The sequence below is a fragment of the Anguilla rostrata genome, chromosome 17 (genome assembly GCF_018555375.3).
Source record: "Anguilla rostrata isolate EN2019 chromosome 17, ASM1855537v3, whole genome shotgun sequence".
Taxonomy (NCBI): Eukaryota; Metazoa; Chordata; class Actinopteri; order Anguilliformes; family Anguillidae; genus Anguilla; species Anguilla rostrata.
Genome location: NC_057949.1, coordinates 25354922 through 25382188, shown reverse-complemented (window position 1 = coordinate 25382188; position 27267 = coordinate 25354922). Strand labels below are relative to the sequence as shown.

The 27267-nt window shown below is 47.0% G+C and overlaps 1 protein-coding gene across 1 annotated transcript in view; it reads left to right on the top strand.

Annotated features, from left to right (window-relative positions):
* The window catches only part of col5a3a (collagen, type V, alpha 3a), a 42716-nt gene extending 15449 nt beyond the window's left edge, over positions 1-27267 (top strand). Inside the window, exons 23-62 of the mRNA XM_064314173.1 lie at positions 353-397; positions 658-711; positions 1119-1226; positions 2469-2522; positions 2682-2735; positions 2966-3010; positions 3700-3753; positions 4671-4715; positions 5102-5155; positions 5357-5410; positions 5658-5711; positions 5805-5912; positions 6401-6490; positions 7152-7205; positions 7947-8054; positions 8326-8433; positions 8530-8583; positions 8675-8728; positions 9744-9851; positions 10357-10410; positions 12084-12137; positions 13193-13246; positions 13877-13930; positions 14029-14136; positions 15048-15101; positions 15617-15670; positions 15765-15818; positions 17673-17726; positions 18044-18151; positions 18303-18356; positions 18806-18859; positions 19011-19118; positions 20153-20206; positions 20807-20842; positions 21313-21366; positions 21594-21906; positions 22963-23075; positions 23246-23314; positions 24200-24433; positions 25134-27267. Of these exons, the coding sequence (XP_064170243.1) occupies positions 353-397; positions 658-711; positions 1119-1226; positions 2469-2522; positions 2682-2735; positions 2966-3010; positions 3700-3753; positions 4671-4715; positions 5102-5155; positions 5357-5410; positions 5658-5711; positions 5805-5912; positions 6401-6490; positions 7152-7205; positions 7947-8054; positions 8326-8433; positions 8530-8583; positions 8675-8728; positions 9744-9851; positions 10357-10410; positions 12084-12137; positions 13193-13246; positions 13877-13930; positions 14029-14136; positions 15048-15101; positions 15617-15670; positions 15765-15818; positions 17673-17726; positions 18044-18151; positions 18303-18356; positions 18806-18859; positions 19011-19118; positions 20153-20206; positions 20807-20842; positions 21313-21366; positions 21594-21906; positions 22963-23075; positions 23246-23314; positions 24200-24433; positions 25134-25280 (3189 nt within the window). The 3' untranslated portion in view covers positions 25281-27267. The remainder of the gene's footprint in view (positions 1-352; positions 398-657; positions 712-1118; positions 1227-2468; positions 2523-2681; positions 2736-2965; positions 3011-3699; positions 3754-4670; positions 4716-5101; positions 5156-5356; positions 5411-5657; positions 5712-5804; positions 5913-6400; positions 6491-7151; positions 7206-7946; positions 8055-8325; positions 8434-8529; positions 8584-8674; positions 8729-9743; positions 9852-10356; positions 10411-12083; positions 12138-13192; positions 13247-13876; positions 13931-14028; positions 14137-15047; positions 15102-15616; positions 15671-15764; positions 15819-17672; positions 17727-18043; positions 18152-18302; positions 18357-18805; positions 18860-19010; positions 19119-20152; positions 20207-20806; positions 20843-21312; positions 21367-21593; positions 21907-22962; positions 23076-23245; positions 23315-24199; positions 24434-25133) is intronic.

Sequence of the window (27267 nt, the reverse complement as noted above, 5' to 3'; positions counted from 1 at the left end):
GCTGTGAACATGAATGGCTTAGTGCTGTGTGTGAGTGGGTCAGTGCTGTCAGTGGGAATGAGTCAGTACTGTGAGTGGGTCTGTGCTCTGACACTGAGTGAGTCAGTGCTGTGAGTGGGAATGAGTCAGTACTGTGAGTGTGTCTGTGCTCTGACACTGAGTGAGTCAGTGCTGTGAGTGGGAATGAGTCAGTACTGTGAGTTGGTCTGTGCTCTGACACTGAGTGAGTCAGTACTGTGAGTTGGTCTGTGCTCTGACACTGAGTGAGTCAGTACTGTGAGTGGGTCTGTGCTCTGACACTGAGTGAGTCAGTACTGTGAGTTGGTCTGTGCTCATCTTGTTTTGTCTTCAGGGAGCAGATGGGGTCAGAGGCTTGAAGGGGAGCAAAGGAGAGAAGGTATGAAGCACTGAACAGCCCTGCCGGCAACCGTACTGCATGCAACACTGAGCAGCTCGGCTAGCGTCATTACCGTACTGTAGTTAGCGGTCCTGGCACCACCATTGCCTCACTGTGGGTAAGGATGAGCGGTACTGTCCTCGGTGTGTGTGACAGAGGTGAGCTCGCTGCATTGAATGGCTGCGCAGTGCACTGTGTCAGAGCTGTGACACAGGACGTGCTCTGTCAGGGCTGTTTAACACAGACTGTGTTGCCTGCAGGGTGAAGATGGCTTCCCTGGCTCCAAAGGGGACATGGGCATCAAGGGAGATCGGGTAAGAGACATCACAGTCTGTGACATCACAGTCTGACATCAGAAGCTACGTAATAGACCGTCTATGGCATAACTCTGACTGTGTGAGAGGCTGTCTGTGACATCACAGTGACCCTGTAAGACCATCTGTGGCATCATAATGATCTGTTAAGAAACTATGATGTCACAGTTTATTATCTGAGACCATGTAATGGCTATGGTCGCACAGATTCACACCTGGAAACATCACATGTGCAAAAAACAAACCATGTTCCTCTCCATTTGTCTTTAATGCCTTTGGCCTTCTGTCTGTGTCCCTCTGTCTGTCTGTCTGTCTGTCTGTCTGTCTGTCTGTCTGTCTGTCCCTCTGTCCCTCTGTCTGTCTGTCTGTCCGTCCCTCTGTCCCTCTGTCTGTCTGTCTGTGTGCAGGGTGATAACGGACCCACAGGGGTTCGTGGTGAGGATGGACCAGAGGGACTGAAGGGCCAATCGGGGCCCCTCGGAGAATCAGGTCCACTTGGCACTGCAGGAGAGAAGGTGCGTGTGTGTGTGTGTGTGTGTGTGTGTGTGTGTGTGTATGTGTGTGCGTGCGTAGTCCGCCTTGCCAAAGTCGGCATTTGTAATAATAATAATGGAATTAGAATGCAGGCACCAGTTTTTTTTTTCTTTTGCTAAGTTAATAAGAAATAATCAAACAAATCTCATTATGGCACTGTATCGGCTTTCTGGAGAGAAAAAAAAAAAACTGCGTAATACTGGAAATCACTACGTGTCCTGCGTTCTGAAAAGCAAAAAGCTGAAAATGAAAGTTGATTAGTCACAAGGAATGTTGAGTACATAGAAACTGAAACCTATTGACCGAGAGCAGAGCTGGATAGATGGACGCACTGATTTGACTGTGAGTTCAAAGCAGGCGAGTTATTCTAGCCCTGTGGTAAAAGTCACGGCATCACTGAGGGGAACACTGAAGGGGGGGAGCAGCCGTCTGCCAGTCAGTGGGCAAGTTAAACTGCATCTAGCTCTGTTTATTAATCCGTCAATCTGCATTATAATGCGTGCTTCACCGTACGGTAGGATGCTTCACCATACGGTAGGATGCTTCACTGTACAGTAGGATGCTTCACTGTACAGTAGGATGCTTCACTGTACTGTAGGATGCTTCACTGTACTGTAGGATGCTTCACTGTACAGTAGGATGCTTCACTGTACAGTAGGATGCTTCACTGTACTGTAGGATGCTTCACTGTACAGTAGGATGCTTCACTGTACAGTAGGATGCTTCACTGTACTGTAGGATGCTTCACTGTACTGTAGGATGCTTCACTGTACAGTAGGATGCTTCACCGTACAGTAGGATGCTTCACTGTACGGTAGGATGCTTCACTGTACTGTAGGATGCTTCACTGTACTGTAGGATGCTTCACTGTACAGTAGGATGCTTCACTGTACTGTAGGATGCTTCACTGTACTGTAGGATGCTTCACTGTACAGTAGGATGCTTCACTGTACAGTAGGATGCTTCACTGTACTGTAGGATGCCATTGTTTTCAGTTTTGTTATGACGCTCCCTCAGAAAAGTGCTCCTACATCCCTTATTTTTACATGAGTGCATTTATAAAGTGTTTTATTAGTTAAATAAGTTAAATATTTTAACAGTGGAATGGCACGGGTGACTTATTTGCATTTAGTGCTCAATTTTTTTTTCCATCAATGGTGATGTCATAACCAAAAAAGCGCAAGCGATCATAATGTATTTTTTCCCCCCTCTTTTTGCAAAAGGGTAAACTTGGTGTTCCGGGTTTGCCTGGGTATCCGGGACGACAGGGACCGAAGGTACGAAAACAAGTAGTCACTGATGAAGTGCAACGTTAATTAATGTCTAAAGATAAGCCCGTCCATTAATTGAAATGGTGACGTGGACGTTTTCATGATATTGTCCGGATGTTGATTTAGATGCTTGTCTTGATGGTGTGATTTTTTTTTCTCTTGCAGGGATCTGTGGGATTCCCCGGGGCTGCTGGGGTGGTGGGAGAAAAGGGGAAAAGGGTACGTGGAGAAAGAGAGAGAGTGCATGTTTGTGTGTGTGTGTGTGTGTTTGTGCGCGTGCAAGAGAGAATCTAAGAGAGAAAGAGACTGCAAGAAAGAGACAGTGTGTGTGTGTGTGAGAGAGAGAGAGAGAGCGAATTTGAATTTGGATTTGAGACAAAGAGGCTATTGCTAGCATTATCACCATGGTAACTGTGTGTGTGTGTGTGTGTGTCTGTGTGTCTCTGCAGGGTCCAGGGGGTCAGCCAGGAGGAGCGGGTCAGAGGGGGCCCACGGTCAGTGACCAGCGCGCCCCCTTTAACTGCAGCACTGACCACGTGCGGTCACTCACGCACACACAAATTACTGCAGTCCCTGAGCAGGGAGCAGGCGTTGTAGGGACTCTGCATGGGACAGTGGACCAGGAATTTAGCTATGAAACCAAGTGGGAACAGGCTAAAGTGTTTCAGTGTTTAAGTGTTTAAGGCTAGTTTAGAGGTGTATATATGTATGTGTACTGTACTGGTACAAATTACGGGAACTCTGTATGAATGTTATAATTTTATGTAGGCAAAATACAGGGCAAAGAAAAGCATGTTCGTGCTGATTGTAAAATGTCCGACAGTAAGATACATCAGACTGCTCAGTTATGTAGGTATAAAACTGATGCATATAGGAATGATAATTGCTAGTTTAACACAAATGCCGATTATTTCTTCATTTTTGTTTTATGTTGATATTACACCTATTACGTATTGCATTTATTATGCCAAAATGAGAAATTGTTGTAAAATATTGCATTAATTGTCAAACTATAAACTGTAAATGGATGTTTCCATAATTGTTGCCGGTGCTCTATATAAAATATGTGTGGTTTTTTGGGGGGTGTTTACATAAGAGTTTTGAGGTATGGGTATGAGGGCACTTGGCTGTATTTTGGTGTCTTAGTTGTATGTAAAAGGAGTATTTTGGGGTCATTCTCTAGGGTGCACGAGGAGGTAGGGGTGCAAGAGGACCCACTGGAAAACCGGGAGCCAAGGTGAGAAAATCGATCTGACGTTCTCACACTTAGAGCCACTGCACATACTGTACCGCCAGTCACGTCTGAGCTGTGCTCAAGCGTTTTGGCACCCAAGATAACACATACAGTCTTTTATCTATTATCTTTTTATTCGCCATGAACATTTACTGATATAAAGGAACAGGTTAAGAGCCTAGAATGATTCAGGGGGTCAGGCTCGGGTTTGTCCATTTCCTCAAACCCCTAAAACAAATGAAGACAAACATTTGCTGTGGATTCTCCTCTGTGAACAACAAATAGCTAACTTCATGATACTGGTAAGGGAACTAGCGCCAGTACACTGATGCTGGTTTATGCAAAGCTGTAGCTTTAGCTACCATGTTACTGTAGCTACCGTGGTAAAATTGTTAACTAGATAGTCTATACAGATAAACAGCCTTAAGTGTCTGCGTGTAGTACGGTAGCTCAGATATCAGCTAGTTGCCTTACTGACTGGTAGCTGACTTGTGTGACACTAGCTAGCTTGTGTCATGTTAACTGGTTATGTTGCAGGCATAGGATGCTATTTTTTTTGTCTCTTTTCCTTTCTTGTTTGTTGCATTGTTTTAAATTTATCATTCGTTCACTTTAGAAGTGGCCTGTATTTTTAATGTGAAAATTTCATTGTTGGCTCACCAATATTATTAACGTTTTAGTTTTTGAATTGTTACTTACTGTACTACCGTACTACTATATACATACAGTAGGTTGCTAACTAATGCTAGCTAGTACTAGTAGCTTGCTAGCTATCAAACAGTGAAGTCAATTTGGGCTTTGTTTGATGCTCATCTGATTTGTTCACACATCAAGTATTTGATACTTAACACATCCTTAAAGTCTGTACATAATGGTGGAACAAAAAACCAAAAAAACGTCTTCTTACCCCCCCCACCCAGGGCTCTGCAGGACACGATGGACCCGCAGGACCAAGTGGAGAGAGGGTAACCCCCCTCAATTATGTTTCGGATAATAAGAATGAGCGAGAGGTTGTACTGCGTGTTGTTAACACGTTTCAGCAGTCATTTCTCACCATGTTTAAAAAAAGAAAAAAAGGTGTGTTCCAAACACACAACTACTGCAGCCGTGGCTCATGTCCATCACAGATTTCCCACCATTCCTGTAATTCGTCCGTCATGTGACCGTAGCCATAACCGTTTTATTTTATTTTTTAGTATGCCACATTCCACGCTCGCATATAGCGCAGATTTTTTTTGTTATAAATGTTTACGACCCTTTTATAAACGTTTTTTTGTAGATGTGGTGAATCTGTTAGATAAGCTGCCGTGTTCAGGTTCATCTTACAGTGAGTCTGTGTTTACGTTCACAGGGACCCCAAGGACCCCAGGGGCGTAATGGGGAGCCGGGGCCTAAAGGACCAAATGTAAGCCTGACGTCCCATTACGCTGTATTTGCGTGCTGGTGCCGGTACTAAGTGAAGTTATGTGCTGTGTGCGTGTGCTGGTGGTAATGCTATGTGTGCGCTCATATTCTGGATGTGTAACAGTAGTGATGCTGTCTAAGAGGTTGTGTTCTCCTGTGTGTGTGCTGGTGGTTGAGACTTGTCCTCTTTTTTGTGTTGCAGGGCCCAGGAGGGAAAGATGGGCTGCCAGGTCATCCAGGCCAGCGGGGGGAGCCGGTGAGTCAGACTGCTGTGGGAATGCAGTGAGCTGGTGTACATATGCTGCCAGTTTTTTTTTTTTGTTTTTTTTTTTTGTAGTTGCTCCAGAACAGTCTGATGTCATCGTCAAGACCAGAGGGGGGGGGGGGGATGATGGTTTTCATTGGACCCAAAATGTCTTAAGAATCCACATCAAGCACTCCCTGAATCCATTGCCGTGGTCCAGTCCAGTGCTGCTTCTTAACTTGCGTTTCTGGTCTAACAGGGCTTCCAGGGGAAGACGGGCCCTCCGGGGCCAACAGGTGTGGTCGGACCTCAGGTAAGTTCTCTCTCGCGCGAGGAAGAAGTGGGTGAGATGTCTGTTCCTGTTGTACGTGAGCGGTTGTGGTGAGCAGTGTCCCGTGCGCTTCAGGGTAAATCGGGAGAAACGGGGCCAATGGGGGAGAGGGGACACCCTGGGTCACCTGGACCTCCCGGTGAGCAGGGGTTACCTGGAGCAGCGGGTAAAGAAGGAGCTAAGGTACAGTGATGACATCATTGGGTCTGACACAATGCCCTCAGTGTTACTCCTATCAAACTACTATCATACACAACACTGTTAGCATAGTTCCAGTGCTCCCATATAAAAGTGCTTTCTCTACATGACATAGTGTGCGTTTACTTATTTGTATAAAAAAACACATCCTTAGTATCATGAAAGTACTCACGGTTATGAACATTGACTGTATGGTGTTACTTGCAGTATATTCAATATGCTAGTAACACCATAATCAAAAAATAGTGCCACAATGCAGTAATTGCAGTGGAAAGTATGTGGTGATTAATGTACCCGGTGTTGAGTGTGTGATGAGTGTGCTCACAGTGGTGAGTGCGTGCTAATGGATGTGCTCATAGTGATGAGTGTGTAGCATGGATCATGCTGAGAGAACAGAGGACTCCTGTTTTTGGACACCTGTGCTTCTGTTCACTGTGCGTATAATGACTGACATTTGTTACTCTGGTCTCCAGGGCGACCCTGGTCCCGCAGGGATTCCTGGGAAGAGTGGCCCTGCCGGACTGCGAGGCTTCAGAGGGGGCAGAGGGATCCCTGGCGCCATGGTGACGCATCTCTAATGTTTATTTGCTGTTATCCATCCATCCATTGTCTGCACCCACTTATCCTGGATAGGGTCGCGGGAGGTGCTGGAGCCTATCCCAGCATGCATTGGGCGAGAGGCAGGAATACACCCTGGACATGCCGCCATTTTGCTGTTTGCTATTAACCGTATTATATTACTGTTTATCAGCCCTTAAGACTCCAGGATGCGACTCTGAGTCTTAGCGTGCAGCTCTGAGACTCTAGGATGCGACTCTGAGTCTTAGCGTGCAGCTCTGAGACTCTAGGATGCGACTCTGAGTCTTAGCGTGCAGCTCTGAGACTCCAGGATGCGACTCTGAGTCTTAGCGTGCAGCTCTGAGACTCTAGGATGCGACTCTGAGTCTTAGCGTGTAGCTCTGAGACTCTAGGATGCGACTCTGAGTCTTAGCGTGCAGCTGTGAGACTCTAGGATGCGACTCTGAGTCTTAGCGTGTTGCTCTGAGACTCTAGGATGCGACTCTGAGTCTTAGCGTGTTGCTCTGAGACTCTAGGATGCGACTCTGAGTCTTAGCGTGCAGCTCTGAGACTCTAGGATGCGACTCTGAGTCTTAGCGTGCAGCTGTGAGACTTGGTGCTCTAAGTGTGTTTTAAGGTGTTTCCTCTGACCTGCTCTCTCTGCAGGGTCCTCCCGGTCTGAAAGGAGGAGAAGGACCCACAGGTTCTCCGGGAGCTGTTGTAAGTGTGTTATGTTATTACAGTGACTTCTTAAGGAGGCATTCAGTATGTGTTAAAATGAGTGAACTTGTGCTTTAAACAGGGCCTCATCAAGGAGGCATTCAGTGGCCAATGTGTTAAAATGAGTGAACTTGCGCCTTTTAAACAGGGCCTTAGCATCACTGGCATGTTCGCATCACAACATAAATCTCAATTTGATGCTCGCTGCCAGGGTCCGGGTCTGACAGCATAACGAGCCAAGTTGTACTGCAGCCGATGTTCTGCGGTGTGATAACAGAAGCCATTCATCTGCTTGGAATGGGAGTTTGAGCTGCTTATCCTGCATGCTGACGTGCGGCAGTGGAGATCGTTCTGATACAGTGGCCCTGAGGCCGTGATGCTGAACGGATTGGCTTCATCCGGTCTCACTCCAAATCCTGCGTGAAGAAAACATTCTTTTGTGGCCGTTTTGTGATCGATTGACGCTGTGCGTAAATTGGAATGAATTAGATTGAGTTTATCTTAATTCTCATTTCTACTCAGTCTCCTAATTAACCTGTAGAAAAATATTTTTTAAAAAGCCATGAAAGCTAATTAAATGCTGTTCTGAAGAGCTATAAAAACAGCAGGTCTTACATTTCGGTTTTTGTCACGATGTTAAATACTTGGTGCTCTTTTGATGAAGTTATTTATATACTGTACAGTCACTCAGCTGTTTTTCGGTGAACTTCCTCACGTGTCTATCCTGCACTTCCTGTTTAGGGGGCTGCTGGGGAGAGGGGACCCCCTGGCGCTGCTGGAGCGATTGGACAGCCTGGTCGTCCCGGTAGTGTGGGGCCTCCTGGACCGATGGGAGAGAAAGGGGAGCCGGTAAAAATTCCCGTCACGTTCCCAAAATTCCCATGGTCTGGCCAATCTCGGAAAAGCTGGAATCGCAGAGATTCCCAGTTACACGCCACACACGCACTGTGACGTTTAGCGGGGAAAAAGGGCTCGACCATCCTGTCTATCCATCTGAACTCAGACCTAAATGTGTGCCGGGTTCTGATCCCAGACCCTGCTGGGAGTCTGCGGGTTCTGATCTCAGAACTGCTGCTGGGTATCTCACTTGTGTGGTCGTGCTCTCTCTCTGTTCCCCCAGGGAGAGAAGGGCCCGATTGGACCAGCCGGACACGATGGAGACCAGGGCATGCTGGGACTGCCGGGGACAGGCGGGCCTCCAGGACCCCCCGGAGAGGATGGAGACAAGGTTAGTGCCCACATTTACTGTGTATGCGTGTGACAATGCACTGTGTGTGTGTGTGTGTGTGTGTCTGTCTCACGCCTTGTGTGTGTGTCTCTACAGGGTGAGACCGGAGGGCCAGGGCAGAAGGGCAGCAAAGGAGACAAAGGCGAACTTGTGAGTTACGCTCATGTTTAACATCTGTACTGTTTCGGGGCGGTGAGACCCAGTTTAGATCTAACTCTCCCCCCTTCTGCGTCTGTTCCAGGGACCCCCAGGACCGCATGGGAGTCAGGGACCTGTTGGCCAGCCCGGAATACCTGTATGTTTCTCTTCTCACCTTGTTTCTCTCTCTATTGTTTGTGTGCTCTGAGAAGGGGGCATGTTCAGCTCTTCGTTCATTGATAACGGAAATGACCTTTGTGTGTTTCTGGGTATATTAATGGTGTGTGTGTGTGACTTTGTGGGTGTGTGTGTTTCAGGGTGTGTTAATGGTATGTGGGTTCCAGGGTGTGTTATAGGTATGTTTGTGTGAGTTTCAGGGTGTGTTAATGACGTGTGTGTGTGTGTGTTTCAGGATGTGTAAATGGTGTGTGTGTGTGTTTCAGGATGTGTTAATGACGTGTGTGTATGTGTTTCAGGATGTGTTAATGATGTGTGTGTTCCAGGATGTGTTAATGGTTTGTGTTTCAGGATGTGTTAATAGTGTGTGTTTCAGGATGTGTTAATAGTGTGTGTGTTTCAGGATGTGTTAAAGGTGTGTTTGTTTCAGGATGTGTTAATAGTGTGTGTTCCAGGATGTGTTAATGGTTTGTGTTTCAGGATGTGTTAATGGTGTGTTTGTTTCAGGATGTGTTAATAGTGTGTGTGTGCTTCAGGATGTGTTAATGGTTTGTGTTTCAGGGTGTGTTAATGGTGTGTGGTGTGTGTTTCAGGATGTGTTAATGGTGTGTTTGTTTCAGGATGTGTTAATAGTGTGTGTGTTTCAGGATGTGTTAAAGGTGTGTGTGTTTCAGGATGTGTTAATGGTTTGTGTTTCAGGATGTGTTAATGGTGTGTGTGTTTCAGGATGTGTTAATGGTTTGTGTTTCAGGATGTGTTAAAGGTGTGTGTGTTTCAGGATGTGTTAATGGTTTGTGTTTCAGGGTGTGTTAATGGTGTGTGGTGTGTGTTTCAGGATGTGTTAATGGTGTGTGTGCTTCAGGATGTGTTAATGGTTTGTGTTTCAGGATGTGTTAATAGTGTGTGTTTCAGGATGTGTTAATAGTGTGTGTGTTTCAGGATGTGTTAATAGTGTGTGTGTGCTTCAGGATGTGTTAATGGTTTGTTTGTTTCAGGGTGTGGACGGGGAGCCTGGGCCACGGGGGCAGCAGGGGATGTACGGTCAGAAGGGGGATGAAGGACTGCGTGGCTTTAAAGGAGCAACTGGCCCCATAGGGCTGCAGGTACAGCAACACTGACAGCGGCCTGAAAATAAACCCCTGTAACCCCAGCACCTCCATACCTAATGCCGTCCTGTGCCTGTATTTAATGCATGCAGTACAGTATCTGTTGAGTGGATTTGCTGTGACTGCTTCCTATGCGTATCTGCTTCCTGTGTATCACTACTTCCTGTGTGTGACTGCTTCCTGTGTACGACTACTTCCTGTGCTTGACTGCTTCCTGTGTATCACTACTTCCTGTGTGTAATTGCTTCCTGTATGTAGCTACTTCCTGTGTGTGACTGCTTCTTGTTTGTGAGTGCTTCTTGTGTGTGACTGCTTCCTGTATGTAACTACTTCCTGTGTGTAACTGCTGCCTGTGTGTGACTGCTTCCTGTATGTAACTGCTTCCTATGTGTGACTGCTTCCCGTGTATGACTGTATTCTGCGTATGACTCATTCCTGTATATGACTGCTTCCTGTGTGTATCTGCTTCCTGTGTATGACTGTTTCCTGTGTGTGGTTGCAGGGCATGCCAGGACCACCAGGAGAGAAGGGAGAGAGCGGACATGTCGGCCTTATGGTGAGCCTCATGTCGGATGGTCAACTCCACATTGCAATTACAATTTAAAGTTTGGCACTTTGCAAAATAGTACAGCATGAGGAAGAAACGTTCTGCCCCGGCAGAGTCAATGATTAAGCTCATGAAGTGCCATGAAAACAGTAAGTGCATTGGCATTCAGACACTGTCAGTGACATTCTTGAGGGAGCAATTGAAAGAATGGAAAAATTGTATTTTCTCTATCGTCACATGATAATACAAAGTATGATACAGGCTGTCACCCCGATGAGATGGTTCAGGAGGAGAATGAGAGACAAATTACCCTGATTATGTAGTTTAGAACCAGGGTGTCCAATCTCGCCTGAAAAGGGCCAATGTGGATGCAGATTTTTTGTTTTAGACAACTGATTCAACTATTCATGGTCTTCAGGCAAGCCCTTGATAAAGTGAAAGAGGTGTCTTAGGGCTGGGCTACAACAGAAACCTACACCCACCCCCGCCCTTTTCAGATAAGTTGGAGAGAGAGAGTTTAGAGAAAGTCTGCTCCACTTTAATGTGAAGAGTGTACAGCGTGCACGGGCATCATGCTCTTGGTGACTTGCCGTTATCTTTTTGCGGTTTCAAAATCAATCTGAAATGCATATTCAGGGACCTCTTCAGTCAAGGAAATCAGCAAGTCTACGTGACATTTCTGTCTTTTTATCTTTAAAGTGAGTGTATACAGCCATTTCCAGTGTTTACTACCACACTAAATATAAGGAAAACATATACATTAAACAAAATTGGGTGCATTTTTTTCCATCAGCTGAGAAAATTCAGTTACCCTGCTGTTGTCATAGAAACATTGCAAAAAATTAAGCCTCATGAAAATGAATTTAGTGATTAAGTAGGGCACCGTTTCTACGGATGACTGGAAGCAGTGGAAACTCTGATTATTATTATTAACCGGAACGTCCATTAATTAAGGGAAAGAGAGCCAAAGGAAAGCAGGAGGGGATGATGTCTGATTAGTCCATAATGATATCTGTGTTACTATCTATCAGGGTTTTTTTCCCCCCCTCTAATCTGGCCTGGCTGTGCGTGTGTGGAATGTTAATGTGGAGGTCCAGGGAAGGTCAATAGATGCTCACAAATTCAGTTGCGAAAAATCAGAAAACCTGGCCAAAGGCAGAAGAAAGCAAAATGGTGGTGTACAGACCCTCACTGTGCCCCCATTATGCACTGGAGTGTAGATCGTAGATCGGTGTTGCCTGGGGGTTAGGGGGGGGGCACATGGGGTGTTCGGTGTTAATCAGACTGTGACCGGATTGAGCCCATTGAAAATGCTGTCAGCCAAGAACCAATTCCAGACAAGACTTTTCCTCTCTCCAGCCATTGGCGGGGAGATTAGATAAAGCGCGATCCTCTGGGGTGTGTGAGTGGCTCGGCTTTCATTACAACTCAGAGACAAACAAACAAAAATATGCGGGGCAACTGTCTCCATGGCAATCAGACAGATGGCTTGAATAATAATAATTTCATAGGTGCAGGCGCGTGTGTGTGTGTGTGTGTGTGTGTGTGTGTGCATGCGCGCGCGCGCGTGCGTGCGTGCGTGCGTGTGTGCATGCGTGTGTGTGTTGGTCTGTGTGTGTGTGTGTGTGCATGCGTACATATGTGTCAAGATAACAACAGTAAACTCCTGTTTTTCTTCACAGGGTCCTCCAGGTCAGCATGGCCCCAGGGGTCCCCAGGGACCCATCGGTGGAGAGGTGGGTCCCCGTGTCTGTCTGTCGCTCCCCGTCCATGCGTCCGTCCGACCCTCAGTGTTATTTTACCCATGCTCGGGGCTGTGTTTGAAGATCTTGGCTTGAAAACACATCTGTTGCTGCCAAAAGCATATCATATATCACAAGTAATTAATAATTACACGCGTGTATTGCCGCTAATCAACGATACAGTTAATAGGTCTGCGTGTGCAACGTGCAGAGGACTAGCGTTATCTGTTAGGGTTTGTTATTTCATTAAAGAGCAGTCACAGAGGCCTGTGCTCTAATCAAGCGGGATTTATAAAATGAAGCACATGCAGTACAGTAAGTGAGTGCCTTCACAGAGGCTACGAAGAGCAGTACTACAGAGAAAAATAAGAGACATGGTTTGCTAACAGTGTGATAACTAGTGTGATATCTAGCTAGTTATGGTTTTGATGTCCCGCCAGTTAAACAAACTATCCTCTCCAAAAGCCTTGAAGGCCACTCAAATTTCAGTCGTGCACCATTGCTAGGCAATTGCTTATTCAACCAAGCTACGGTTGATTGAGTACACAGCCAGCATCTTTTACCGCTCATGCATTGACACAGAAACTTTGTCAGCTGGTACCACACAAGGCCAAAAATAATACCTTTTTTGTTATTTGTGTAATCAGCGGTGCTAATCTGACTGGGATCACTTCCAGTTCAGTGCGGTTAGACAGTTAAGGCCCCGCCCCCCCCCACACACACACGGAAACAGTGCAGTTATCTGTCTTCCAGTGTTTATTCAGCAAGAAGTAGATTACCCGATAATGCTGCTGACAATATATGCTGTTAAGTGCAGAGTAGTGATAAGCAATCTCTAAATTACCGATGGTGTGTGGCAGCATGCCATTTCTAGGCTAAACAATACTGAGACAATCGGCGCCGGTAGACATTGAAATTGCCTAAACTGGCTAAGGCTCGGCTGTGGATAGCATTACTGCAGTGTAGTAACCCACAGGCGATAAACAGCCTCCAGGGTTTCCTCCACACAGAGCAGAAAATAACGTCTGTCTCTGGTTCTGGGTCTGCAGGGACCGCAAGGATTGCCTGGCGGAGTGGGTCAGCCTGGACCCGTAGGGGAGAAGGTAGGTCCACTCTAACGTGCCGGAGCCCAGCTGTGATCAACCTGGGCCTCTGCCGGGTTTCTGGTGCTCAGTTTGTGGCGGTTTGTATGGAGATTACTGGGTGGTGTGTGTGTGTGTCTGTGTGTGTGGAGGTTGCTCTGCAGAGTCAATAGTCGGGTGGAGGTTACTGGGTGGTGTGAGCGAAGGTCATTGGGTGGTGTGGGTGGAGGTTACTCAGTAGTGTGGAGTTATGGGTGGAGGTTACTGGGTGGTGTGTGTAGAGGTACTGGATGCAGGGGGTGGAGGTTGCTGAGTGCTGTGGGTGGAGGTTACTGGGGGCTGTGGGTGGATGTTGCTGAGTGCTGTGGGTGGATGTTGCTGAGTGCTGTGGGTGGATGTTGCTGGGTGCTGTGGGTGGATGTTGATGAGTGCTGTGGGTGGATGTTGCTGAGTGCTGTGGCTGGATGTTGCTGAGTGCTGTGGGTGGATGTTGCTGAGTGCTGTGGGTAGATGTTGCTGGGTGTGTGGGTGGATGTTGCTGAGTGCTGTGGGTGGATGTTGCTGAGTGCTGTGGGTGGATGTTGCTGAGTGCTGTGGGCGGAGGTTGCTGGGTGCTGGCGTGATTGACCCTGTGCGGTTCTTCTCTCCTAGGGGGAGGACGGAGAGGCAGGGAGCCCAGGACAGGTCGGAGAGGCCGGCCCTCCGGTGAGCTGTCGTCTCTCTCTCTCCTCATCCTCGGTCTTCGTCGCGGGGTCCACTCCGTCGGGCGCCTGAAACTCACCGCCGGTCTCCTGTGTTTTTAGGGTGAGAAAGGAGAGCTGGGTGAGAAGGGTGACTCGGGACTCCCAGGAGCAGCTGGGCCCCCGGGTGCTAAGGGACCCGCTGGGGAGGACGGTGCCAAAGGCAACCCTGTGAGTGACAGCTGGAGATCCGCGTCCTCTGCTTCTTTCTCTCTCCCTCCTATTCCATTCAGTTCTATTTTCTCTTTCCCTCCCTCCCTCCCTCTTGTTCAGTTCAGTTCTATTTTCTCTCTCCATCTCTCCCTCCCATTCAGTTCAGTTATATTTTCTCTCTCTCTCCCTTTTCTCTCTTCTCTCCTTTATACTCCTCCCCTTCTTTTATCCATTTCTGTCCTTTTCTCCTTCTCTCCTTCTCTCTTACCCCCTGTTCTCTCACCGTGTACGTGACTCTGACACACAGTGCAGTTCCCAGAGAATAAGCAAACATTGAGCTTTCCATGCATAAATTATGGAGCATGAGGACTTGTGTGTGTGTGTGTGTACTTATGCTTGCAGGATGTCTATGTGTACATCTCCCATCTAGACCTCAAAAACTTGTCTGGTAGGATCAGCTGCAAATTCTCAAAGTCACCTTCAGCTTCAAGTCCCTTTATGCACGATGAATACAAACAGTTAAATTGAGCAGCAGAGCTACAGCAGCAGAATAATAATGCTAATTTAGTTTTTATTCATATTCCAGATGACGGGGACATTAAACACACTGAAATGTACTGTAATCAATAAACCACAATGCAATAAAAAGCGCATATAATCAACAATCAACATTTCTGGCAACAGAAGGAACATAACAAGACAAGAAATACGGAGTGCTGTTTGCAGTAAAGCTGAAAAGACTGAGATCTATCACCAAGTGATTTAAACTTAATAAAGATAATAAGTTAATCTTCCACAAACATGCATACACTCACACTTACACATGCATTTCTCTCCCTCTCTCACTTTGTTTTTTGTCAATCTCTCTCTCTCTCTCCCCCTCTCTCTCTCTCTCTCTCTCTCTCCCCCTCTCCACCACTTCGTCTCAGGGACCTATTGGGTTTCCAGGAGATCCTGGACCCCCCGGAGAGGCAGGAATAAATGTGAGTATGTTTTACACTGTGCATCTCTACACTGCACTGTTTTACACTGTGCATCTCTACACTGCACTGGTTTACACTGTGCATCTCTACACTGCACTGTTTTACACTGCACATCTCTACACTGCCCTGTTTTACACTGCACATCTCTACACTGCACTGTTTTACACTGCGCACATCTCTACACTGCACTGTTTTACACTGTGCATCTCTACACTGCACTGTTTCACACTGCATATCTCTACACTGCACTGTTTTACACTGTGCATCTCTACACTGCCCTGTTTTACACTGTGCATCTCTACACTGCACTGTTTTACACTGCGCATCTCTACACTGCACTGTTTTACACTGTGCATCTCTACACTGCACTGTTTTACACTGTATATCTCTACACTGCATGGTTTTACTCTGCACATCTCTACACTGCACTATTTTACACTGTATATCTCTACACTGCATGGTTTTACCCTGGACTTTTCTACAATGCACTGTTTTATACTTTCTGGTTCTTATAGGGAGTAGATGGAGGAGCAGGAGAGAAAGGAGATGCTGGTGATCCTGGAAAATCGGTAAGTGTGTTTCTATGGTGATGTGCAACACTGCAGGAAGTGCTGTGTCAGTTACCGTGGAGATGATTAATGTCGTATCTGCTGTTCTTGGCAGGGGCCACCAGGAGCCTCAGGCGAGCCGGGCCCCCCAGGGGCCCCCGGAAGGAGGGTGAGTGTGGCCAAAGCATTAACTGCATATTTACTCCCTCACTGAACTGTAACGCAACATATCCACACTAGCAATACATAATTAGTCTCCTAGGAAAACATGCCAAGGCTTGTTATCTTTAAATAAATAAAAATTACTTATTGTGGGTTTGGATTCCAACCGCAGAACACTTCATCGCCGTCTTCCACTTTGGAGGTATTGGGGGCACCATACTTTGTCGTAGTGTTGCGTATAACTCGAGCTGCGTCGTATCAGTTTGCCGGAAAAACTAGAACCTTTAGTGTGTTTAAAAAGATTTTCCCCATTAACTAACATGCAAACCGCTCAGAATTCCAGCTGAATCCTAAATACACTGCTAGTTTATTCAGAAAAAAGAGGTCAGTCTTCTCCGTAACCTTCCGTTATCAGCTTGGATAATTTATCAAGCTAGGTAACTATTTGGGTGGTAAAATTAAACAATAGTTAGCGAACATCACTTGCTAGCTACTGTACATGCAGTGAGGAATGCTACTGCTAGCAAATGTTGTCAAGCATCTTGTTCTGATCTCTGTTTTTGTCACACGTACAAGCTAATGGTACATTATATGCTTTCCATGCTTAGTTTTCAAAAAAGGAAAAGCTAAAATTTCTACGTATCTTAGTCAGCTAGCAGTTTAGCGCTAGCTCAGTGCTTATAGGTTCTCAAATGAAATTGCTTCCTTGTTGTAATAGCTCCCTATCTAGCTACTTAGCTAGCCAACAGTATACAGATGGTGTACTTACCGTGGTTTTCTAAAATAAAAAATTTCACATGCAAAATAACGAAAAATAAGTTCACTTTCAGTTGGAAAATGTGAAGTTTTTGCACATTACCAATATGGTATTGTGGAAATATGTTCTTTTTTTTTTTTTTTAGAGATTATTTAGCATTTTTTAAAAATGAAAATGGGGGTTTTAATAGTTATGAGAACTGGTGTCAGACTTCAGTCCCGAAGGCCCGCGGTGTAGGCTGCCCTTCGCTGTGCTTTAGCCTAATGGCCTTATTGAGAGGAACCATGCAGACACTGTTGCCCTGCAGGCCTCCAGGTTGACGCCCCCTGGTGGAGGTTTGTAGAATGGTAAATGGTAAATGGACTGCATTTATATAGCGCTTTTATCCAAAGCGCTTTACAATTGATGCCTCTCATTCGCCAGAGCAGTTAGGGGTTAGGTGTCTTGCTCAAGGACACTTCGACACGCCCAGGGCGGGGTTTGAACCGGCAACCCTCCAACTGCCAGACAATCGGTCTTACCTCCTGAGCTATGTCGCCCCAGAAGATGCTGGACTGACGAGCTCCATTCATTTCCAGTGGCTCAGTCAGGGGCAATATAATATCGGTTTGAACTGTGCGATAAGTGTGAGCGAGGGGTGGCTCTTGTGATGAATCTATTGTCTCTGCCCCCCCCCCCTTGTCCCCCATCCCCCAGCTCATTTTTTTTATGTCACCAACCCTCTTGCGTTTAAATATGGTTTCTGTCCGATCTTGTCCAAGTTTTTTTTATTTGCACAAAAGTAACTAGCTGTCAAGACTACCTTGCCTGTGCTGTGTATTTACGGAAATCAGGTATTGGATGGATCAATTCATAAGTATCATGTTTTTGGTGTCATTTCATGCAACTGCTCACAAGCAGACTATTATTGACAACACCCGATTTACGTCTACACGCAGTCTGGATTCTGACAAATGTCTGCACTGGTGATTTATCATGTATAGCTATACGTAGATTTGATCATTAAATTCTGACAGAACCCATCTACCATTTGCGATAAGCTGGAGGGGACATAATAAATATATCTAATAAATCTTTCTCTCCCTGTCCCCCCCACCCCTCCAGGGTCATCTAGGGGCTGCTGGAAAAGAAGGGAAGGCAGGTGCAAAGGGAGCAAAGGTGAGTTGGTGTAGAGGGTGGAGGTTTATGGTGAAGTTGGGGTGGGGGCGGAGGGGGCGGGGGTGAGGATGGACAGAAAGTTGGGGGGCGGGGGTGAGGATGGAGAGGGAGTTGGGGTGTGGGGGCAGGGCTGTGGATGGAGAAGGAGTTGGGGTGGGGGGGACGGAGGTGAGGATAGAGAGGGAGTTGGGGTGGGGGGACGGAGGTGGGGATAGAGAGGGAGTTGGGGGGCGGGGGTGAGGATGCAGAGGGAGTTGTGAGGATCCATGAGGTAGGGTCCTGCCGCTCATCCTGTCCTTCCCCCTCCCCGGCTGCAGGGGGCGTCGGGCACAGAGGGGCTGATGGGGAAGACCGGGCCAGTGGGACCCCAGGGGCAGCCCGGCAAGGCCGGTCCCCAGGGACTGCGTGGAATTCCTGGACCTGCGGTGAGTCTCTCTCTCTCACTCTCTTGCATACACACACACACACACACACACACACTTCGCTTAATTGCAAGTTGAGGAGTAATGTTGATTGAATACAGGCGTGTGTTATTCTCAGACCACCTGAGTTCCTCTGTCTCTGTGTCATTCTCAGGGGGAACAAGGCTTGAACGGCCCCCCTGGGCAGACTGGACCTCCGGGACCCATGGTGAGCCCCCCCCCCACCCCATCCCCCCCCCAGCCCCCATCTCTCCCTCCACATCTCTCAAAACTAGTGATGGAAGAGTAGAACCCCACAGTGCGTGTAGCCGCTACAATGAGCTGCCAATCACTGACTTGCCTGAACAAATCAAAAGGCCAGCCTCACTGTAGCGACACACAGCGATTGGCTCAAACCAGTGAGTCATCGACAGCATATTGTAACTCCACCCATTTTTTGTCTGCATGTCATCATCACGAAAAAAACACACAGGCGCACATTATCCTGACTAACTGCTCCTAGCCTCCTCCCAGACACGGGCTCTCGGGGCGCATGGACATAGTCAGACCACACAGAAGCTGCAGGGAGGACTTTTAACTGGTTTGGGACCGGCGATTGGTCAGCGGGAGCATGTGACCCTCCGGTCGTCCTGTTTGACCTCTGTGTGACCCTTGCAGGGACCTCCGGGTCTGCCGGGACTGAAAGGGGACCCCGGGCGAAAGGGAGACAAGGTCAGTCTCACCTTTACCTCAGACCCCTTTAACCACCGCTACCTTTACCTTCACACTAAACGCATGCCTTAGAAATGTGTAACATCTCTCTCTCTCTCTCTCTCTCTCTCTCCCTCCCTCCCTCCCTCCCTCCCTCTCTCTCTCTCTCCAGGGTCATGGTGGTTTGATTGGTCTGATCGGCCCCCCGGGGGAGATGGGTGAGAAGGGTGACAGGGGCCTGCCAGGGAACCAGGGCCTGCAGGGGCCCAAGGGCGATGAGGTAGGTGCACTGTATTGCACCATTACATACACGCATCACTTCATAACATACATCCACATTACAGCATTATACTGACATCACATACATTACACTAGACATCATACACTACATTACACTAGACATTACACTCCACACATACACTCCATTACACTGCATTATACTGGACATCATGCATTACATTACACTAGACATTACACTCCACACATACATTACATTACACTAGACATTACACTCCACACATACATTACGTTACACTGGACATTACACTGCACACATACACTACATTACACTAGACATTACACTCCACACATACACTACATTACACTAGACATTACACTCCACACATACACTACATTACACTAGACATTACACTCCACACATACACTACATTACACTAGACATTACACTCCACACATACACTACATTACACTAGACATTACACTCCACACATACCTTACATTACACTAGACATTACACTGCACACATACACTAAGTTACACTAGACATTACACTCCACACATACACTACATTACACTAGACATTACACTCCACACGCTACAGTGTACACTAGAGACTCAGTACCCTCTATGCCAGCGCTACTGAACTCAACAAGGTCCTGCAAGCTGTAGTGTCTGCAGGTATTTGGCACACCCATGCAGCACACCACCTAACTTCATTAATGAGCTTACTTCCTGAACCAAGGAGGTAAAATAATGGAGTAGCTCTGCTCTATATGCTATACTCTCGTTCACATACTGTATATGCACACACTTTCTCTTATACACACACACACACACACACACAGATGTGTAGGTGGCAGTGTAGTATAATGGGTAAGGAACTGGTCTTGTAACCCGATTCCCAGGTAGGACACTGCTGTTGTACCCTTGAGCAAAGTACTTAACCTGCATTGCTTCAGTACAAATCCAGCTGTATAAATGGATGCTATGTAAAAGTTGTGTAAGTTGCTCTGGATAAGAGCATCTGATAAATGCCTGTATTATAATGTATGTCTCTTGTCTCTTGTGTTTCAGGGTTTAACTGGTCTTGCTGGTCCCAATGGCCCTCCTGGACCTCCAGGTCTATCTGTGAGTGTTCGGAGTGTTACCCTCTCCACATCCAACCCCTGCCCTCTCCATCCAAACCTCCACCTTCCCCCACCTGTCTACATTCATCCCCATTTCCACCCACCGCCCTCATCCACACTCATCCACATCTCCACCTCAAATCATCCCCACCTCCACCCTACCCTCCCCCAGCTCCACCCAAACCTCTCCACCTCCCCCCATCTCCAATCATCCCCAACTCCACCCTACCCCCTCATCTACACTCATCCACATCTCCACCTCCAATCATCCCCACCTCCACCCTACCCTCCCCCAGCTCCACCAAACCTTCTACACCTCCCCCTCATCTCCACTCATCCACATCTCCACCTCCAATCACCCCCACCTCCACCCTACTCTACTCACCTTTCCCATATATACTCATCCTCTACCCTACCCTCCCCCCACTTCCAGCCAGCCCTCTCCCCCTTCCCCAGTTTGTGCCAGCTGTTTCAGATTTCTGTATTAGTTACACCATTAAAAGTGTGAAAATGTGAATATAGTCCTAAATGATGAGAAGACAAGTGCCTTTTTTAATTGCCCTCTTCCCCTCTCTCCCTCCTTCTCTTCTTTCTGTCTCAGGGTATGGTTGGCCAGAAAGGATCAAAAGGGAATCAGGTGGGTGGAGTCTGCTTTCTGTATGCACTGGGTGTGCACAGTGGGGTTTGAGTAGATGTGCATGACTGAGTGAAGTTTGTGTGGATGTGCTTGACTGCTGTTTGTGTAGATGTGGGTGACTGAGTGATGTTTGTGTAGATGTGTGTGCCTGAGTGAGATTTGTGTAGATGTGAGATAGATGTAGATGATTAGGTGAGATTTGTATCGACGTGGGTGATTAGGTGAGGTCTGTGTAGATGTGGGTTACAGATGTTTGTGTAGATGTGCGTAACTGAGTGATGTTCGTCTAAATGTGGGTTACCGAGTGAGGTTTGTGTGGATGTGAGTACCTGAGTGAGGTTGTAGATGTGAGTACCTGAGTGAGGGTTGTGTGGATGTGAGTACCTGAGTGAGGTTTGTGTGGATGTGAGTACCTAAGTGAGGTTGTAGATGTGAGTACCTGATTGACAGCATTTTGCTCTTTTCTGAAGGGGCCCATTGGTCCCCGAGGAGATACAGGACCTGCTGGCCACCCAGGACCTCCGGTGAGTCTCCCAATGCCACTGCTGTTTCTCTCTCTCTCTCTCTCTATCCCTGTCTCTCTCTCTCCCTCTCTCTCTCTCTCCCTCTCTCTCCCTCTCTTTCACTCTCTCTCTCTCCCTCTCTCTCACTCTCTCTCCCTCTCTCTCTCTCTCTCTCTCTCCCCCTCCCTCTCTCTCTCTCTGTTTTGCATTCCCTCATGTCTCTTTTCTTCCCTCTCTCCGGGCCGCAGGGTCCCCCCGCCTCGGGGATCGATCCGCCCCCCCTGCCGCAGGGGCGGAGGAAGAGGCGGAGGCACTCTCAGGTGGACGGGGCCGGCATGGAGGAGGACCGGGAGGAGGAGGAGGGGGAGGAGGAGGAGGAGGGGGAGGAATACGTGCAGGGAGACCAGGCTCTGGAAGACCCCGAGGGGATGGAGGAGGTGTTCGCCTCCCTCACCTCCATGAAGACGGAGGTGGAGATCATGAGGAAGCCCGTGGGCACCTACGAGAGCCCCGCCCGCACCTGCAAGGAGCTCTTCATGTGCCATCCGGACTACAGAGACGGTCAGGAAGAGAGCAGTCGATCTCACCATAGAGTACAGAATGACACGCAGATTCACTGTCCCTCAAATTGAAATCATGCTGCAAGTCTCCTTCAATCGTTCAATTTTGTGCTTTCTTTGACAGGACAGATTTGTTTTACTGCACAGATTCAGCGACCAGGCAGTGAAAGTATAGCAACAGGAGACACCTGTGAATGTTTTTTTGTTTTTTTCTAGCGGGAAGCATACGCATTTTTAAACATTACTTACGTTATGGTAAATGACCTCACCTTGCTCAAGGGTACCATGACAACGCCCCAGATGGGAGTTGACCCAATCCCCTTTAAGTTGTAAGCCCGGTAGCCAAGCCATTATGCCGCAGGACCTAGCTAGCAAGTTCCTGTCAATCTAAAGGCGTTTCATTGACAGTTTTGGCTGTCACTCTTTTTCTTCTTTTCTTCTTTTCGCATTGCTTGGCAATGGCCGCAGAAAGCTAATGTTGCCAAGCAACATATAATACGATTCTCGCTAAAAGTGTAAGGGATTGATGGAGACCTTACCTTATGTGGGTTGTGATGGAAGTGGCCATAAAAGGTGAATGGGAAATATTTTTAAAATTGCAGTCATGTTTAATTTATGTCTTTGATGTTTCCCTCAACGTAATGCCATATATATCACCATAGACCACAGCATGACTCAGATGCCAAAGATATTTACATACTACCATAGATATCCCCATACCTACATGCACCCCCAACATTATAATAAACATACTGTAGAAGCAAACAACACTTTACCCAGATATTCTTTATTATGACTTCAGTTCATATCCTCTCTCAGACACTGAATAATCACCAAAACTGCTGAACACTGGACAGTCCTTATCTCCTTGACAACCTCAGCATCAGCATACGCTCGCTCAAAACTGTCTTTGATATGCATTACAGTGTCACTATATAAATTACATGTACACCCACAGACATTCTATACAACTGTAGAATGTCCTCTTAGATATTTGCATATCGTCATTGATGTGAGAGTGAGTGTGTCATCGTGTTCGTGATGTGTCATCATGCAGGCGAGTACTGGATCGACCCAAACCAGGGCTGCCACAGGGACTCTTTCAAGGTGTTCTGCAACTTCACAGCTGAAGGCGATACCTGCCTCTTCCCTGACAAAAAGATAGAATCAGTGAGTCATCACTTACACACCTGAACACATCAGTCCCACTGATCACCTGTTACACACCTGAACACATCAGTCCCACTGATCACCTATTACACACCTGAAAACCTCACCTGGGCACTTCCTCCTGATAGTGCGTGCAGAGGTAACAAACGTTTTCTCTCTCTACAATGCAGGTGAAGCTGGCTGCCTGGAACCGGGAGAAGCCAGGCACCTGGTTCAGCAAGTTCCGCAAAGGCAAACAGGTAGAATATATCAGCGCACACTGCAAATGTACACAAGCATAACGGAATCCCTTTTCCCTGTACTGCACTTGTGCATCCGTCAGTGGAGCGTCTGGGTTTTCAACAGGGATCCCTGGGGGAATGGAATGACTATATGCAGATTTGGGGAAATGCTTCAAAAATATAATGATTTTGAACTTATGATGGGGGTGCCTTGGATGCCGTAGAGCCTGGGTGGGGGTCCCTGGATCTGAAAAGATTGATAACCCCCTGGTATAAGGTTATGTAAATTAGGTCAGGGTTTCATTGTGATAAAAATGTTCATTAGGTCAGGGTTGCATTAGGCTAGAAGTGTGCATTAGGGTCAGGGTTGCATTGTGGTGGAAGTGTGCATTAGGGTCAGGGTTGCATTGTGGTGAAAGTGTGCATTAGGGTCAGGGTTGCATTGTGGTCAAAGGGTGCATTAGGGTCAGGGTTGCATTGTGGTGGAAGTGTGCATTAGGGTCAGGGTTGCATTGTGGTGAAAGGGTGCATTAGGGTCAGGGTTGCATTGTGGTAGAAGTGTGCATTAGGGTCAGGGTTGCATTGTGGTGAAAGGGTGCATTAGGGTCAGGGTTGCATTGTGGTGAAAGTGTGCATTAGGGTCAGGGTTGCATTGTGGTGAAAGTGTGCATTAGGGTCAGGGTTGCGCTGTGGTGAAAGTGTGCATTAGGGTCAGGGTTGCATTGTGGTGAAAGTGTGCATTAGGGTCAGGGTTGCATTGTGGTGAAAGTGTGCATTAGGGTCAGGGTTGCATTGTGGTGAAAGTGTGCATTAGGGTCAGGGTTGCATTGTGGTGAAAGTGTGCATTAGGGTCAGGGTGTAGTGAGGCTCTAAGCTGAGTCTCTCTCCCTCCGCCCGGCGCAGTTCTCCTACGTCGACGCGGACGGGAAGCCCGTGCCGGTGGTGCAGCTGACCTTCCTCAAGCTCCTGAGCGCCATGGGGAAGCAGACCTTCGCCTACTCCTGCCAGAACTCCGCGGGCTGGTACGACAGCGCCACCCGCAGCCACCAGCGCGCCCTGCGCCTGCGGGGCAGCAACGACGAGGAGCTGTCGCAGGCCAAGACCCCCTTTTTACAGGCGCTGTACGACGGCTGCCAGGTGAGTCCCCCGTGTGTCCCTCCGTCCCCCCCCACAACCCGAAACACAGGTCCTCTGTAATGCAGGGTTTAAAATCTTACAATGTGATACAGGGTCTAAAATCTTACAATGAGCGTATCTGACCTGGGTCAAATACGTATCTGTTTTGGATTCAGATGCCTTTCTTACGCTTTACTGATCTTGTCTGGTGTATTGGAACCAGTGAAGTACTCTCAAAAAGTGAAAACCCCGCCTTCTGGTCATATTGGCAGGCTCAGTTCCACCAGGCAAGATCAATAGAGCGCAGAAAAGCATTTGAATCCAAAACAAATACGTATTTGACTCAGGTCTGGTGTGTATTTCCCCATCACTTTAAGTTAAAAAATCAAAACAAGTTATGAACAACCTCTATAAGAACTACAATATTAGAAGTCACCGATAAACCTGTTGTCCCCTCCCCCCCCGAAATTGTGGTAGTCAGGTGTAGTTGGACGGAAAATCTAGTGGATAGGCAGACTGGCACAGGTAGATAGGCAATCGCGTAGACTGGTGGGCAGGGCAGGGAGATGGTTCAACTGGCGCTGACTGGAATGTGTGACCCAGTTCTGACCCAGTTCTGACCCGGTTCTGACCCGGTTCTGACCCAGTTCTGACCCGGTTCTGACCCGGTTCTGACCCAGTTCTGACCCGGTTCTGACCCGGGTTTTGCGCGTCTCCACAGTCTCGGAAGGGCCAGGAGCGGACGGTGCTGGAGGTGGACTCCCCCAGGGCAGACGTGCTCCCGATCGTGGACGTGGCCGTCGCAGACTTCGGAAGCAGCAACCAGAAGTTTGGCTTCCAGGTCGGCCCCGTCTGTTTCAACGGTTAACGTCCAGCAGGGAAACATCTGCACCAAACAAAAGCAAAAGAAAAATGACTCATCATTTTGCCACAAGAAATATTTATATGTATTTTTTGAATCTGTGGTGGGTTTGTGGTATTTTTATTGACTTTTTGAACATCCAATGGGAGGCAAGGTCCCATGACAAATTGAACTGCGGTCATTGGAGGATGCCAGCCAGAAAGAAGAGGAACATTTTGCAAAAGGGAAATATTCAGACAGACACATTTCACTTCTGGTTAGCGCCATGTTTTAATTACTTCCACTCTCCCTGTTCACAAACAGTTTACTGTGTAAAATACATTAGAATAAACACGGACAAATCCAATCAGACGCTGGCTGCCACTCCCAGCTGTGGGAGGAGTCAGTGTGTCACCAGTGGGAGGAGCCAATGTGCCATCAGTGGGAGGAGTCACAGTCACCAGTGGGTGGAGTCAGAGTGTCAACTGTGGGAGGAGTCAGTACCAGTTACGGGAAGCATCTCTCACCTGTAGGAGAAGGATTGTTTGCTATTGTGGGAGATGACTAGAGTGCCTTTTCACGCTTTGACCGTAACTTCACAAAAACCGGACAGAGCAGGAAGGGTTCGGTCAGGAACCCACAAACTCCTTTAGGTGCTTTACATGTTGCTGCTGCAAGTTCCCTCGTGCAACCTACCCTTTTCGGAATACATTTTCTCATACCTTAAATCATGCCAAGTTCGGAAATTGGTAGTTTTTTTGTGGAACATTTAAAACAAATTAATTTTACAGAATAGGAGTTTGTTCTTAGAGTTATTCTACTTTATCAAGTGTACCAAAATACTAAGAGGGAAGAGCATTGATTTTTTTTAACCAAATATGGGCCCCAGTATTTTATGAAAATATAACAATTTTGTTTGCAGAGTGCATTAAATATATTTATTCTGTTACCTCATAATATTGGTCCTCTTGAACATTATCTTTAAGTGTGTTTTCTTTAACAGAAACATAAGGCAATGCATTGCACAGTAATTAAGAATATTGTGGCATACAGTTTGTGATTGCTCTGTGGTCCTTTTAGCATTCCATGTCATGTGATCTGCTCTTGAGAGTAATTAGGCCCTTTTAACGCCACTCCGTCAGCTCGTTGTGGGGTGTGGCCAGTCAGTTGCCTGCGTCGTCATGGTGACGCCATACGGGCCAGAGGTGGGGGCCTCCTCTAGAGTCCCCTTTTTCGTCACTGGCTCCCGTTTTCAAAAAGAGTAACCTTTTCTCCGGAGTGCCAGATCTTTTTTTCCAGGATCAAGTTGTACTGTACTCTAACCTTGTGCGTGTTTTTGTCGTCATTTTTTTGTTTTGTACTTTTGCGTGCGTCTTTACTCAGTGATGGTGCTAAGAAAAACATTCTCAAATTTTTTGTTTCATTTACATTTTTTTTTTTTTTTTTTTGTATCTGTTTGGGGGAGACAAGATGGGGCAGGAGGGGCAGTGCTGTGGAAATGGTGCATACCACCCCAGGTAATGCTGGGAAGCAAACTATCAGATTTTAAAAGAGTAGGTTTTTTTTTTTACACTACATACACACTAAGATCACTACCATTTAATACATGACTGTACAATCACTATGTGACAGGCTATAACCACTATTATGCGCAGGATAGGCTATAACCACTATTAAACTTGTGATAGGCTCTAATCGCTATTGCAGAAAGGCTATAATACATTTTGCACATATGACAGGTTATAATCACTATTGCACATATGACAGGTTATAATCACTATTGCACATATGACAGGTTATAATTAGAAATGACGGTTTTGGATGATTCTTTCCACCCTTCCCTCCCACCTGCCACTGTCCTCTCCACCCAAGTGTACAGAGTAAGTTTTACTAATTTTATATACTGTACAGTTATTCTTTAAGAACAAGTAAACATATTTCTTGCCTGAATGGAAAAAAAATGTATTTGTGAAAAGTGAAGATTGAATGAAATAAAATATTCTTGAATAAAGTA